At 39.5% G+C, this 16,770-nt stretch overlaps 2 protein-coding genes across 2 annotated transcripts in view; one reads left to right on the top strand and one right to left on the bottom strand.

Moving 5' to 3' along the window:
• The first annotated feature begins 4,570 nt into the window (after positions 1-4,570).
• On the top strand, positions 4,571-15,844 carry fam151b (family with sequence similarity 151 member B). The gene is made up of 5 exons (XM_034171248.1): positions 4,571-4,794; positions 7,252-7,411; positions 8,681-8,898; positions 9,920-10,055; positions 15,660-15,844. The coding sequence occupies exons 1-5, from the start codon at positions 4,674-4,676 to the stop codon at positions 15,805-15,807; spliced, it is 783 nt and encodes a 260-aa protein (XP_034027139.1). The 5' UTR covers positions 4,571-4,673; the 3' UTR covers positions 15,808-15,844.
• The window catches only part of dhfr (dihydrofolate reductase), a 47,282-nt gene continuing 41,288 nt past the window's right edge, over positions 10,777-16,770 (bottom strand). Inside the window, exon 10 of the transcript XR_004560918.1 lies at positions 10,777-10,787. The gene's annotated coding sequence lies outside the window, so the exon portion shown is untranslated. The remainder of the gene's footprint in view (positions 10,788-16,770) is intronic.

Raw genomic sequence — 16,770 nt, 5'->3', positions numbered from 1 at the left:
GGGTCCCCTGCTGGAGCTGTTGCCCCCGCGACCTGGTTCCGGATAAGTGGTTGAAGATGAGTAAGTGAGTGAGTGTGCGAAGTTTGATTATCTACGATGGACTTGGAGTAGATCTGCTACTTCTTCACATCGAAAGCAAACAGTTGAGATGGTTCAGGCCCCTGGTTCTCTCCCTAAGGAGGTCTTCCATCCAGGTCTAACTGGAAGCAGATCCCAGGAAATGTTGAGTCAAAGGTCAAATATATGCCTCAGACCTAGGAAACGCTGGAGGGATTATATCGCCCAGCTTCCTTGGGGACGTGTCTGGATTCCCCAGGAGGGAAAAGACCTATAGAGGACCTTCAAAGAATTTGAGACAGATAACTGGGCCACAGCTCCTTTGGATAGATTGGTGTGGAGGAAAGTGGTCTGTAATGGTGTGATGATGACCTTTGAAAAGAAGAGGCAATTGGCTTAGAAAGAGAGCGATGTGTCAGGTGTAAGGCTGCTGAGGCACTAAAACTAGGACAATGTCCTGGGCAGATGTTTGAGCAGAAATCATATGGACCGCCATGCTTGTGTCAAGCAGCAGTGATAGTTCCATCCACTAACTCCTCAGTGATCACGTCATCTGGGAAGTGAAGCTCAGTGAGCCTTTCCCCAGTGATGTCACCCAACATCCAGTCCACACAAGTATTGAAAAGAGTAAGAGCCAGAACACATCCCTGAGGAACCATGGGAAGATGTTTCACACACAAGAGACAGATTGTGGGCAGTGTCATGGGTGGATAAATTTAGTATTAACTAAAGGAGTCATATTATACACTTTTATTAACAAGCTCATGAGTCATCAGTTGTCCTGAAAACACATATTACTAGACTAGTATGAGATATTAATAGTACTGTACACTGAAAAAAGTTAAGTGTTGGACCAACCGAATAAATTTAATTGGTAATGCTCAAATGTACGGAGTACATCCAACTTAAGTAATATTTATGCCAACTTGTTAACTTAATTTGAACAAGCATAATTCATTAGAGTGTTACCAGATGAAGAAATTTAATTCCATTTTCTTGCTTTTCAGTGTAGCAGCAGTCATGCCAGCAGTTTTACCTACACTGAAGAAAGAAAACTCAAGTGAACTGTTTCAACTGGTAAAACTCAAATTAATTAATTTGTCCAAATTAAGTTAACAAGCAGGAATTCATTTTGATCAACCTAATTCATATGAGTGTTAGCAATTGAGGCTCTTAATTCAGTATTTTTTTGTAGTAGTGTAGTAGTAATAATGATACGAGCAGTTATATCAGTGTATAGTACATAGAGTAAGAGTATTATTACTGTAGTACATTAAAGGCGATATTCTATAGGGAACAATGAAAACGGGAACAAAATACATTGTAATTTAATGTAATTGCTTCAATTAATTTCACTCAAATTAGTTAAATTTGCCAGGATTATATTAACAAATTAGCATAATCATTTCTTGATAAATTAATTTGATTGAACCTAATTATTTTGAGTGTTTCCAATTGAAAAAACTTTAGTAGCTTGGTCTTTTTTCAATGTATGGATGTGAGAAGAAAACTGTGAAACTAAACTGACATGAAATGGAAGAGTCCTACCTGTTCTTTGGATGCTTGTCCCACTGTGCTCGTCTGAGTCACACGGATTTAAAGTTATCAAAGCTCATATCAGCTCACTACCCTCCCCTAAAACCACAAGACAACCTGCTGCATTCTCAGTATTACATAATGGACAAAAACTGCACAGAAACAAGTCTACTTCAACACTTATGTTGTACTTCAGATTACGCTATTCATATTGTAAGAGTGTTCCATGATGCATAACACAAAATGGCTGATGCGCATCCAGAAATGTCCTTGTAACTATCTGATCTTAACATAACTGCTTTTCAAAATGGCTGACGCGCAAAATGTCCTTGTAGCCTGTTTGGTAAAACTATCTGATCTTTGTACAACTGTCTAATTGATAAAAACCACCTGATCTTTTTTATAGATGTTTAATTTATAAAACCAATCAGCATGATGGAACACTCTGTTTTATTGTGTGACACTACATTACAGACATAAACACACACTACAGGATTTTTACATAATGTAGCAAGATGAAGTCCGGATTGAAAAGACATTTCCGCTAGCTTGGCTAACAGGGAATTCCCCTTTGGCTGACCTGGTAGAGTTCTGGTGTTTAGTGCGAGCAGTCTGGGGTTCAATCCCACCGCCGTCCCAGCCACAAAGGTCCTACGATCACAACTGGCGTTGTCGGCAGGATGTGGGTAGTCACAGAACATGCTAAGCCACGTTAAGGACTGGCCATAGGCTGAAGGAACAAAAGGAAGTGAAGGAGAAAAATCTGGGTTCTTTGTTCCAGGTGTTTGCATGTGACCTGTTCCAGATCCCAGCGCTAACTTTGATTCTTTGCAGGAAAATGTCACCAAGGTTATATAGACTTCTTCCTTTCAATGCCATTGACATTATCTCAGTAATTTCACTTCAATCATAGGATTAATAGAGTTAGTCAGTCAGCCATGAGGTGTGCTAAATGCCTGTAAATAAAACTACTGCATGTTTTGCAATTTTGGGTTCTGATATATGTAGATGGGGAACAGTGAACCATGCCAACCAGGTTCACTGTTGGCATGTATATATATATATATATATATATATATATATATATATATATATATATATATATATATATATATATATATATATATATACAGTGAAAGCTATAAAGCTATTTCTTTTAATTTTGCCAATTCAATATGCAAATCCACCTTGGATTTGCTGTGGTGACCTGAGTGAAAACAAGGGAACTAACGCTCTTATTGGACCGACATCTCTGCTATTTTAGCATTGTGTCCACAGATTGAGCTCGCCGGACTACTTTCGCCACCCTGCTCAGTGTGCTAGAGGTGGGTGATACTAGGAATTTTGGTATTGATCCGATACCAAGTAAATACAGGCCCAGTATCGCCAATATCGATACCGATACTTTTTCATATTTAAGCTTCATAGATCCAAAGGATCCAAAAGACCTAAGATAAAATTTCGCTAAACATTGTACGTGGCAACAAAATACTTCATTATCACAATGAACATTTAAAAAAAAAAAATCACTCAACACAACTTAAAACAAAATCTCCTGAGGTAGAGGGCTGACAAACCACAATACAAGGGTGCGGTGCTCTGTGTTGTGTGACACAGCACAGTGCTGGTCTTACAGACAGAGAGTAGACTTTGATGAATCTGTGTGCGCAGCAGTCAGTGCCTGTGGGAGAGAAAAAAGCTTGAGTATTGATCTTTTTACACGAGGATCGTTCAATATCAATACCAGCGTTGGTATCGATATTATCGATATTAGGATCGATCCGCCCACCTCTACAGTGTGCCATTCTTGGAGCGACAACACACAATGTGTCTCTTTATCCCAGATAGATCTCATTCAGTGCACCTTCTTGTTCTGACTTTAACACGAAGTTAACACCCAAATCTTTCATCGCCCACTGTAAATGGTAATCAAAACATTGCAATTGTATCTTTCTGAACTCTAACGCATCAAACTCCATTGTGTCTATGTTTACGATGTGCTTGAGCAATAACAGGTGAAGTTGCTCATAAACTTTAAGTTTCTTAAATATTTATTATGGCCACTCTTAAAACTTCAGTTATCTTTATAATTTTATTACTGGTAAATTTTAGAATTAATGTAGATCTGGGAACTACTTTTGCGCAGGAATTCATCAAGCACGTCGGCCGCGGGCGCGTACTAACACAGAATACTCAGAAACTGGAGAGTTGTTCGGCCATAACGAGAGCGTCCACTTTTAGCTTGTCATCAGCTAAGCTAGTGGCGCTCGTTAGAATGTACTGAGCGCCCTCTGGTGGCCATTTGTGACGACGAATACATCGCCGAACTCCACAAATAAATGTAATTTGGTCACTTTTCAAAGGGACAATAAAGTAATTTTAATGTACAATGGTTTATTTCAGGTCAGTTTGGTGTATAAATCTCATCATTCCAGGGAATGAGAGCTATCAGCTGTCTGTTAGAAGCAAGTTAGAGACAAAAACCAGCGGAAGCACAAACAACAACAAAAAGTTGTGGTTATGGGAGCAGTAAAAAAAAAAAAAAAAAGATTTTCCAAATCCGACCCGATTTTATTTGTAGACTATTTTGTAGGATTTGTAGGACAACTTCTATCAGGAAGGACCGACCACCACAAGTCAGACTCCGGTTTTAAGAATTAAATTGTCTACTTTTTGTGAACAAACAGGAGAAATTTTGGGGATTATTCCAACATCACTACACTCCAACAGCACGAAGCTCGGCTTTTTGAAACACGGAATACAACTTAATTTATTATCAGTACGTTTTACCCAGAATGCAAGTGGGCGCCAGTGTTTGTTCACCGTGTGCGCGCTGGTATGATAATCGTATGCTAATCGCGTGAATGACGTAGTTAGTACTGACTTCGTGATTGGCTGAGAATTTACATACCAGGAGAAATATCCTCGTTGCGGATGCGAATGCTCGCCTTCGGATTGGCCACTTCACCGGAAGTAGCGTGGCTCCGTGGCTACATAGTTAGCAGTTTGTGTGTGGCTAACGTTGTACAGGTGAGGGGAAATAAATACATAAAATCAGCGTTCATTTGTTGGTCGAGACGATGTTTGACCAAACGCTGGAGTATTTCCTCAAAGCGGGTGACATAAAGAGGAAGGACGCCGTGGAGGTGAGGTGGGCCCACGCCGTTAATACCAGGAGCAGACTGAAGGAGGCGCTCTCAGGTGTGTGTCACAGCCCGGCAGGGGGCGCTGTAGTCACCGCGGCTTTTCTGCAATAAATGATAGTTATTTAAATAAAATCTGTTAGACAGGCGCTGTGTTCGAACAGTGAGGTAATAACTGTACTGGAGGAGCACTCAGAGAGTTAACTACAGCCAGACCAATAAGAAACTCATGTTCCTGTGGGTCCAAAATAAGCCTTTTCACACTCTAGGAATGCGCATGCGCGACCAGGTCAAAGGTCGAGGTGTAAAAACGTAGACACACTAGGTCAGTCAGTGACAGCGTCAGTGAAACAACTGTCTAAATCCATAATAAACATAATTTTACAGATCCTTTTAAAAAGTGAAAATGCAACTGTTTACCAAGCCATTACAATATAAATATTATAAATAATTACCTTTGAGATGATCTCAAACACTTTCTCCACCCCATGAAGCGCACAAGAAAAGCTGCTGGAGAAAATTCCTCTGTGCTGTATTCATTATTTGTTTTATATAATGCCTAAAATAGATCCTTGTCATTTGATATTTTGTTAATTTATAAACAAGAGAGGTACTTACATTTTGGTGTGCTTCACTCATCCTTTGACATCAGGAGATTCCAAACAGTCCAGCACAAACTTTAAATAGCAGTCCAATCCAAAATTGTCCTCAGTCAACTTGAAAAAACGGTCACATAGTTCAAAAATAATCCTGACGATGTAGTCCATACCTGATGCCGTGCAAAAACAAACCCTACCAAGTTTGTTTTTAAAGCTAAGTGCCGTTGCCGCTAGTGTGCACGCACTGTGGTCGCAGCATGCAATAGCACAAAATGTATAGAAACAAAATTGTACGGTAAATAGAACACAATGGCAAATGGTACGAATAATCCATATCACGTGACGTACAAACCACTAGTCAAATGACTAGGATCAATTTAGGCATTATATAACTTAACAATATGGATGAAATGACGGGTTCATAAATGGACTGCATTTATATAGCACTTTTCCATCTGCATCAGACACTCAGTGTTTTACAATAACGCCTCATGTTCACCCTGATGTGAGGAATGTTTATTATTATTATTTCCTCAGAGTCATTCCCTGAAAAAATTGAGGGACCCAACTTGTGTGTGTTACACTAAAATGGACAAACACTACAACTGAAAACCAAATTACAACTATAGAAAAATTCTGCAATAAATTCTACATAGCACTTTAGTATAATAAGTAAAAGGTTTTATGCCATTTACTCAAGAGACTAAACAAACTTTTTAAACTTTATCTACTTAATAACTTGTGAACCATCTGTCACCATTTGTTGATCTCTGCTCCCCTTTCCACTCTTTCTGGGCCTTCCCCTCCCTCTTTATGAAATTCCTTAGGACACACCTGCCACTGAGACCACTGTGTTGTCCCCCTTCCTGGGCCTATTTGGACCCCTTTTCTGTGAATTCGTGTTTCCATCAGATGCATAAGCACCTGAGTCCTCCTCACTGCTCCCTGATCTCTGCAGCATGGGTTTCTTATTGGGAGAGCTCTTTGGTCTTCCCCTTTTCCGAGATATTGCAGAACCGCTGTCATTTTCAACACTTTCTGCCTTGCGTTTCATGGAGGATCCTTTTGGATGGCCCCTTTGGTTTTGGGCAAACTGGATTAATTTGGTACAAATCATCTTGACTGGCAGCAGCCTTCTCAAGTGTATTTTTGTTCAAAGACCCCTTGGGTCTACCTCTTTTCTTAGGAGAATGGTCATCATTACTAGAATCTTTCTTGGATTCCGACCCTTTCGGCCTCCCTCAGACTCTGTGTAGCTGTGCATTGAGCGCTGAGACACATGTTTTTTGGGGCATCCTCTTCGCTTCGGCAGCTGTGCAGATGCACCACTGGAAGCATCTGAATGTATGTCTGTAAGGTCTACATCTTTCACAGAACACTTCAACTTGCTGGACCTTCTTGGCCTCCCCCTTCCTCGTTTAGTTGGCACAGGTTTGCTGTCAGACATTTGTGCACCGAATTCTCCCTCTTTGCTTCCAGCCTCTCTTTGTTCATTCTCATCCATTCTCATTTCCTCTTCCATTCCGTTGCTTTCACACAGGGCTACTTAAGGAAGGTTTGGAGCTGGAGAAACAAACTCTGCAATCATAAACAAATGGTATGGCTGGAATTTAGATTGTTTTCCAGGTGATAGTCTGCTTAATTTTTCATAAAATTCTTATTCATCAGATAAAACAGCAAGTGAAAATCCGTGTTAAATTGTCTTCTTCTTCTCTCAGGTTTTTTAATAGTTAATAAGTGCTGATTAGTTTTCAAAGCAACATGCTGCCAGCGAAAGTGGATATTTGTCTTTTCAGATTTAGTGCCCCCTATGGTGTTCTCAGTGTCAGCGGTTTGGTCATACGCAGAAGAAGGTGGGTTTTTTTTTTTTTGTTTTTTTTTTCTCTGACCGGTTCATATCCCACTCTCACCTTCAGGTCCCACTCATATGCTTGAAGCTGACGTCATCCTAAATGGTGTTTTCCCCAGAGAACCAATCATGGCTCATCCTCCTGCGACAGACAGTGACATCACACTGAGGGAGTGGCTGCAAGCAGTGAAGGTGCACAACAAGGGGATTAAATTAGACTTCAAGAGGTGAGATGCCTCTGTAATTCTTGGGAAATGTGTGTGATTTGGAGGAGGTTATTTATTCACCCTGTTTTTTTGTTTGTTTGTTTGTGAACAGCCTGCAACCCACAATTTTTCATACACTGAACAAAAATTTAAATGCCACACTTTTGTTTTTGCCCCCATTTATCATGAGCTGAGCTCAAAGTTCTAAAATATTTTAGGCACACCTGTGCAATAATCATGCTGTCTAATCAGCATCTTGATATGCCACACTTGTGAGGTGGGATGGATTATGTCCGCAAAGGAGAAGTGCTCACTACAGATTTAGACAGATTTGTGAACAATATTTGAGAGGAGAGTGTTATGGTTAAGGGTCGAAACACTCAGTGATTGTTGGTAACCATCTGATCACGCAACCTCCTGGCTGAGAGCTCCGGTCATTGTAAGATGACTGGAAGAGTTGCATCTTTGGATGTATGCTATCGTCAATCGCCTCATTTCTGCTTCAAACTGCACTCCATTCATCATCTGTCTCAGCGACAGATATCTGAAGCTTTTGTACAACAATCATTTCCACATAAATTCAGCATTATTTCATAATAAAAGACGGAGGAAGCGATCGGAGCTCAGCAGCCATGATGAGCTGCTCCTGCTGCATTCACTGCGCCTCTGTCACTTCAAAGCGTCACAGATTACCATCTTGTTTTCTGCTTAAAACTGACTTCAGAATGATTTAAGAGGTTTTACCTTGTCATCTGATGGTTAATAATCCCGTTTATTCCCATTGATCACATTGGGTAAATAGACTCCGTCTCAGATGAGCTGCTGCGCTCCGAAATGATGCATGCACAGTGGAGGCAGGGCGGACCAATTTTTAGGGAGCGGGCCATTCGGTCTGTGACACCAGATTGTGGATTTTGTGGACATTTGAATTTAATATTGAAAAGCCTATTTGATGTACATTTTACATTATACCTCAGTCAAAAGTGCTTCAAACACTCTCATTGGTGACAATGAGGTGCAAACTGCTGCTCTCAATGAACAGACTACATTTGATCCGCATCTGATCCATGTTGCAGATTTAGTGGATATGTGATTTAACATTGAAAAGCCCTTTTGATGCATATTTTGTATTATATTTTAGTGAATGAAAGGCACTTTGAACAGGACTTTGATCTTAAAAAATTTTCCAGGGTAAAAAATGTGTGGAATTGGAACTAGTGTTGGTGGAGGTTTGCGCTCTAGTTGATTTATTTATTTATTTTTATAAGGGTTTTCATTTTCTGCATGTAGTCTTGAAGCAGTGGCTCTGTCTGTGGCGCTGCTGCAGGAGGTGCTGAGTGAGCTGAACTTTCCCATATGGGTCAATGCGGATGTCCTGCAGGGTCCTGGAGGAACAGCCTGTCCTCTGGACCCTCGAGCTTTCCTGGTTGCTGTTGAGCGTCTGCCTCCTCATGCTGTGCTGTCTCTTGGTTGGACTGCATTGTGGACTGCTGGTACAGATAATCCAGGTGAGAACTAGTGCTCTCAGGGATCATAGCTGATTCGTGAGTCGTACAAGCCGCCTCTCACAGTTTGACACCCATACGAGCTGCTTGTTAGTTGTGATGATTAATAATTATTTAATAACACTGCAAAGTACAGATTTATTTTCAGGGTGACATACTTTTAAAGTAGTGCATCTGGAATGTATTCACCGTGCTTCACTTGTTCCACATTTTGTTATGTTACAGCCTCAGCCTAAATTAATTTCCCCCCTCAAAATTCTACTCACAACACCCCATAATGACAACATAAAAAATATATATATATATATATATATATATATATATATATATATATATATATACTTTTTTTTTTTTTTTAATTTGAAATAAACTAATAAATCACATGTATATAAGTATTCACACTCTTTGCTCAATACTTTGTTGATGCATCTTTGGCAGCAATTACAGCCTCAAGTCTTCTTGAATATGGTGCACCCATCTTTGGACAGTTTGGTCCATTCCTCTTTGCAGCACCTCTCAAGCTCCATCAGGTTGGATGGGGAGCGTTGGTGCCCAGCCATTTTCAGATCTCTCCAGAGATGTTCAATCAGATTCAGGTCTGCGCTCTGGCTGTGCCACTCAAGCACATTCAGAGTTGTCCTGAATCCACTCCTTTGATATCTCCCCAAGCTTGTGGCATCATGATGTAGCACAACGTGAAGTAGGACTCCCCCTGGGTGGGACACCAGTCCATCGCATGTTACTTCTCCAGTGTTTTCTGTAATAGTTACAGGTCGGTTGATTGGGAGAATGCACATTGGGCATAATTTGTTCAAGGACACAAGTAACATGATGGGGAATCAAACCTAAGTCTACATATTGGTAGCCAACTCTTATCCCACTGAGCTATGTGCTCTGCAGTTACCAGAGGCCATCATTATTTATAAATAAATACTAAATATAAAGATTATTATTCATACAAATGATCACTATGGTGAAATGATATATATTTTTTTGACTTGACTATTGACCCGTCTCTGTCCAGGTTACAGCTGGGTTATGGTGAAACAGATGCAAGAATTATGTCGGGAAGTTAAACATCCGGTCACCTTCCCTGTCTGTGCAGCCCTGATGGCCCGTTCATTCTCCCAGCTGAAGTGGCTGCTGCAGCAGTCAGACAGGTGATGACTGTTCATTCATGTCACACTTTATACCACGCTTTCTGTCATTTACAGCAAAAAAAAAAAAAATGTGAAAAGGCTCAAGGCGATATATAATCTAAGAGGGGTGACAGAGGTTAGGGTTTTTAAAATTCACTACAAATATTATGAGGCATTTCTGTATTATTATTTGGACATCAAATATTTTTATAGCTTATAAATGTGCACATAGTTACAAACGTTAATTCTGCTTCCGTATTAGCACGTAGCAGTAATCCATGATGTCATTTGTTGTACTCTGAGACAACATAAAAAAAAAAGGTCCAGCATTAATACCTCTGCCAGCAGAGGGTGGAATTATCTTTGTTAGGCCAGAATACCCAAGAAGAAGATGAAGGAACATATATCCAACAATGTTGTAGAATTTGAAGTACGAAGTGAAGCAAAAAAATAAAAAAATCTGATGTTTCAGATCATCAGCAAAATTTTCTCAACTCTACCTTGACCCAAATTCCACAACGATTATAATCCGTAAAGGAGTTCGAGTTATAGGATCCACAGGACATTGCGGCTCACAGGTGGTTTATATTAAAGGGGGAAGAACCACCAGCATGTCATTTTTGCAGAATTGCCCTGTGGGTTAAGCAGTTTTTATTTATTTATTTTGACCTGCTCTTAATGCCACAAAGAAACTATTTTACTCCCCCTGTTCTTTGAATTATGTTTTTAATAACAAAGGTGCTGCCCCAAAAGCTTTTAGTCTCCTTATCAAGTGTGGATTTGAAGAATCTTAGTGGTTGTTTTTTTCCTTGTCTATGTAATTTGTTGTTGATTTGTTTCTTTATTTGCATCCACTGCCTTTTGTTTGCCCATGAAATAGCCATGAGATGCTAGTATGGCATTAAGTCACAGTCTACTACTACAACCCCTGGCAAAAATTATGGAATCACCGGCCTCGGAGGATGTTCATTCAGTTGTTTAATTTTGTAGAAAAGAAGCAGATCACAGACATGGCATAAAACTAAAGTCATTTCAAATGGCAACTTTCTGGCTTTAAGAAACACTATAAGAAATCAAGAAAAAAAATTGTGGCAGTAACGGTTACTTTTTTAGACCAAGCAGAGGGAAAAAAATATGGACTCACTCAATTCTGAGGAATAAATTATGGAATCACCCTGTAAATTTTCATCCCCAAAACTAACACCTGCATCAAATCAGATCTGCTCTTTAGTCTGCATCTAAAAAGGAGTGATCACACCTTGGAGAGCTGTTGCACCAAGTGGACTGACATGAATCATGGCTCCAACACGAGAGATGTCAATTGAAACAAAGGAGAGGATTATCAAACTCTTAAAAGAGGGTAAATCATCATGCAATGTTGCAAAAGATGTTGGTTGTTCAGTCAGCTGTGTCTAAACTCTGGACCAAATACAAACAACATGGGAAGGTTGTTAAAGGCAAACATACTGGTAGACCAAGGAAGACATCAAAGCGTCAAGACAGAAAACTTAAAGCAATATGTCTCAAACATCGAAAATGCACAACAAAACAAATGAGGAAAGAATGGGAGGAAACTGGAGTCAACGTCTGTGACCGAACTGTAAGAAACCACCTAAAGGAAATGGGATTTACATACAGAAAAGCTAAACGAAAGCCATCACTAACACCTAAACAGAAAAAAAAACAAGGTTACAATGGGCTAAGGAAAAGCAATCGTGGACTGTGGATGACTGGATGAAAGTCATATTCAGTGATGAATCTCGAATCTGCATTGGGCAAGGTGATGATGCTGGAACTTTTGTTTGGTGCCGTTCCAATGAGATTTATAAAGATGACTGCCTGAAGAGAACATGTAAATTTCCACAGTCATTGATGATATGGGGCTGCATGTCAGGTAAAGGCACTGGGGAGATGGCTGTCATTACATCATCAATAAATGCACAAGTTTACGTTGATATTTTGGACAATTTTCTTATCCCAGCAATTGAAAGGATGTTTGGGGATGATGAAATCATTTTTCAAGATGATAATGCCTCTTGCCATATAGCAAAAACTGTGAAAACATTCCTTGCAAAAAGACATAGGGTCAATGTCATGGCCTGCAAATAGTCTGGATCTTAATCCAATTGAAAATCTTTGGTGGAAGTTGAAGAAAATGGTCCATGACAAGGCTCCAACCTGCAAAGCTGATCTGGCAACAGCAATCAGAGAACGTTGGAGCCAGATTGATGAAGAGTACTGTTTGTCACTCATTAAGTCCATGCCTCAGAGACTGCAAGCTGTTATAAAAGCTAGAGGTGGTGCAACAAAATACTAGTGATGTGTTGGAGCGTTCTTTTGTTTTTCATGATTCCACAATTTTTTTTCCTCAGAACTGAGTGATTCCATATTTTTTCCCTCTGCTTGGTCTAAAAAAGTAACCGTTACTGACTGCCACAATTTTTTTCCTGATTTCTTATAGTGTTTCTTAAAGCCAGAAAGTTGCCATTTGAAATTACTTGAGTTTTGTGTCATGTCTGTGATCTGCTTTTTTTCTACAAAATTAAACAACTGAATGAACATCCTCCGAGGCCGGTGATTCCATAATTTTTGTCAGGGGTTGTACGACAACAGTGTCCATGGCAGATGGTAGGTGGGTTCCATTACCCATAGAATATTGAAAATACACTTATTGAATTAAAAAACAAAACTTTGAAATATCACAAAGTTTTTAATGTTTGCATGCGGTGGTTTTTCAGACAATCCAAAAAAACATGTCGTTTGCAAAACTTAAATGGAAGCACTTCTTTTGTGCAGTTATTGTTTACGTGACACCTACAGAAAGAGTGTAATGATATTCTAAAATAGATGGTGTGCTGTGTCTGGTTGGAGGAGGAGACAGGGCGCTCGTCAAACCTTTATAAGAGGACGTTACGGCAATATTAATTGGGGGGATGACAACAAAATGACCAATATTTAGCAAGATTTACCCATATGTCACCATGACTATTGGAATGACAAAACCCAGCAGTTGTATGACATCACTCAGTGGAAACACCATCATTTCCCAATTGTTTTTGATTGATGTTCTGAAATATCGCTTAAAGTTTGTGCAAATTTGGAATGGAAACCCACCTGGTGATGTCATATACAGTGAGGAAAATAAGTATTTGAACACCCTGCGATTTTGCAAGTTCTTCCACTTAGAAATCATGGAGGGGTCTGAAATTTTCATCTTAGGTGCATGTCCACTGTGAGAGACACAATCTAAAAAAAAAAAAATCACAATGTATGATTTTTTTTTTTTTTTTTTATAATTTATTTGTATGTTACTGCTGCAAATAAGTATTTGAACACCTACCATCCAGCAAGAATTCTGGCTCACACAGACCTGTTAATTTTTCTTTAAGAAGCCCTCTTATTCTGCACTCTTTACTTGTATTAATTGCACCTGTTTGAACTTGTTACCTGTATAAAAGCAGAGATCGATCACTAATGATTAAATGCAGAGTGGTGCATACAGAGCAAAAAGAGAAAGAAACAGTGCATCATGGGAACCCCCCAGCAGTCTACGTCTATAGCAGCATAACTAAGGGATGGTTCAGGGTCACCTGATCCAGCCCTAACTATAAGCTTTAGCAAAAAGGAAAGTTTTAAGCCTAATCTTAAAAGTAGAGAGGGTGTCTGTCTCCCTGATCTGAATTGGGAGCTGGTTCCACAGGAGAGGAGCCTGAAAGCTGAAGGCTCTGCCTCCCATTCTACTCTTACAAACCCTAGGAACTACAAGTAAGCCTGCAGTCTGAGAGCGAAGCGCTCTATTGGGGTGATATGGTACTACGAGGTCCCTAAGATAAGATGGGACCTGATTATTCAAAACCTTATAAGTAAGAAGAAGAATTTTAAATTCTATTCTAGAATTAACAGGAAGCCAATGAAGAGAGGCCAATATGGGTGAGATATGCTCTCTCCTTCTAGTCCCCGTCAGTACTCTAGCTGCAGCATTTTGAATTAACTGAAGGCAAACAAAGGCTACTTTACCAAATATTAACATTGATTTTCACAGGTGTTGAAATACTTATTTGCAGCAGTAACATACAAATAAATTATTTAAAAAATCATACATTGTGATTTCCGGATTTATTATTTTTTTTAGATTATGTTTCTCACAGTGGACATGCAACTAAGATGAAAATTTCAGACCCCTCCATGATTTCTAAGTGGGAGAACATTGCAAAATCGCAGGGTGTTCAAATACTTATCAGGTCAGGTCAGGTTCCTTTATTCGTACCCGTAGGTAAATTAGGTTTGCAGCTCAGAAGAGAGGGGCATCCCCAAACCATGCACTCGTACAATACAACATGAATAAATAAACAGTAAAAACAAACCAGGACTTAAAGTGTTCAGAGTCAGTTGTTCTAAGTGGCGCTGATTTTTGTTTAGCACAGATATTGCTGCAGGAAAAAACTGTTTTTAAATCTCTTCGTTCTACATTTTGGAACAGAAAATCTCTGAGCAGACGGCAGGAACACAGAGAGTTCAGAGGGTGGGATTGGTCCTGGCTGATACTAGAGCTGAGCCGCTGTAACTGTCTGATGTACAGTGAGTCTCAGCTGTGGTTTCCCAGTCAGCTTACTCGCCCATGTAACTATCTTGTTTAGAGAGTTCCTGTTCATCATAGATAATGACCCAAACCAAGCCACTAAAGAAAATGATAAAATGGACTCAATAAAAGCACGGTAGAACAAGGATATGAGTTCGATCAACATTAAAAACAGCCAGTTTCCAGGGTGTTCAAATACTTATTTTCCTCACTGTACATAAACTCTGTCCTATACAAGATTCTGACAATCTACACTAAATTAATTTTGATATACATCTTACATTTACTTGATATTTTATGAGCACAAGACGTTTACCTCTGACAAACAGTTTGAGTTTAACCTTGTGATTTATTTGTTTGCTAGGGGATGGATACATGAAAGTTTTCAAATCACTGAATATGTCATGGAGTTAATTTACATCAATCATTAAGAAATGCAAACAGTATGGTAGTGTGTGGTAAATCTATCTAGAGTGGACAGTTGTCAAAAACTGAGTGACTGTGCAAGGAGACTAGTGAGGGAAGCCACCAAAACAGCCAGGTGACTCTGAAGGGATTATAGGCTTCTGTGGTTGTGATTGGAAATATCATCTTTAAAAGATGTAATTTGCCAGAAGGCACATGGGAGACTTGAGCCAAGATATTTAGAATTGTAAGTTTGTCAGGTTATATAGGGCCTCTGAACATGGAAGGACTGTGCATAAAAGTGGCCTTAAATTATGAAGGATTAATGCAGTGTTTTTGTTAAGTCCCACAAATTAAAGTCCACAAGATCTTGTTTCATTTTAAGTCCATTGCGGTGGCAACATCTCACAAATGGTCACTGTCCAAATACTTATGGGCCTGACTGTGTATCACGGCACAGAAGATAAAGACACTTGTTAGTGATGTGTGTGGTGGTGGTTTAGGGTGTGATTGAACTGTTTTTTTTTTTTTTTGTGTGTGTGTGTGTGTGTGTGTGTGTGTGTGTGTGTGTGTGTGTGTGTGTGTGTGTGTGTGTGTGTGTGTGTGTGTGTGTGTGTGTGTGCGCTTCATTCTGTTGTCAGATACACTCTGACCGTGTGGACGGGTCGCAGTGACGAGCTCCGCCTGCAGGACTTGGTGTCCTACAGGAAAGAGTTTGACGTCAGTCGGATCTACTATGACCTGCCGGAACATCAAAGGATGGAACTTTCTGTGATGTCACAAAACTAAAACTGAAAGACAAGATTTCTTTCAGAATGTTGTACCTCAACAAAAAAATGAAAAACAAAAAAAAACAACTCATGTCAAGGTTACGGCTCTGAAGTAAAAGTGGAGTGAGGACCCCTGGTGGAGAGAATGTAAATATACTTTAAAACAATCTAGATCTCACAGGCCATAAACCTCATACCCTTCATACGTCAGTATGTATTTGGACTTTGTCAATGTTTTTATCCCTTCTTTAAACAAAAATTGGGTGATATATAAGAATCATTCTGCCTGTCCGTGAGTCTCATAAGCACAAATCCTCCTAAAACATTTGGTGGATTTCACTGAAACTGGCTTCTGTGCCTCCCAGCGTTCACAATCACTGCCCTAAATGTTTACAGACACTTTTTAAACTGTACTTTATTGAATATATATATATATATATATATATATATATAAAATGTCCTCTGTCCCACTTCATCATGAAGCTGTATAACTGGTGATACAAAATGCAAAACTTGCACTATGCACAATTTCTCCAGTCACAGAAGCCTAGAACTTCATCTGGGTTGTCTTGGTGGCTTTCCTCACTCTTCTCCTTCTTGCACAGTCACTCAGTTTTTGAGAACTGTCTCCTCCACACAGATTTACCATGGAGTGCCATACTGTTTGTAGACACATGCAGTGACTTGGAAATGTTCATGTATCCATCCACTGACTTGTCTGAAGAAAACTGGCACTTACACTGACTATTTAGAGGTATTATACCAAAGGGGCTGATTACTTACTGTATGCAACCCATCATCTTGGCTTTTATATTTTTACTTAATTTATATCAACTTGTAGAGATTTACTTTGTTTGAGTCTGAGGAAGATCATTCTTGAAATTTTTATATTGAGAAGCCTGATTTACTTTTTGTATCTGAAATGATGTCTTGGTTTTTTTTTCTGTGGTAGCACCCCCAGTTATAAAAGCCAGAGGTGGTG

This window comes from Thalassophryne amazonica, chromosome 5, assembly GCF_902500255.1.
Source record: "Thalassophryne amazonica chromosome 5, fThaAma1.1, whole genome shotgun sequence".
In the NCBI taxonomy this organism is placed as follows: domain Eukaryota; kingdom Metazoa; phylum Chordata; class Actinopteri; order Batrachoidiformes; family Batrachoididae; genus Thalassophryne; species Thalassophryne amazonica.
The sequence above is the reverse complement of the archived record's forward strand: the minus strand, read 5'-3'. Positions and strand labels throughout refer to the sequence as shown.

What these genes read in the sequence shown, in the direction of transcription:
- fam151b (XM_034171248.1), top strand. Translation starts at nt 4,674, where the DNA reads ATGTTTGACCAAACGCTGGAGTATTTCCTCAAAGCGGGTGACATAAAG. An exon ending in ACTGAAGGAGGCGCTCTCAG is followed by an intron (nt 4,795 to 7,251) that starts GTGTGTGTCACA and finishes TCTCACCTTCAG; the next exon opens with GTCCCACTCATATGCTTGAA. An exon ending in TGCTGGTACAGATAATCCAG is followed by an intron (nt 8,899 to 9,919) that starts GTGAGAACTAGT and finishes GTCTCTGTCCAG; the next exon opens with GTTACAGCTGGGTTATGGTG.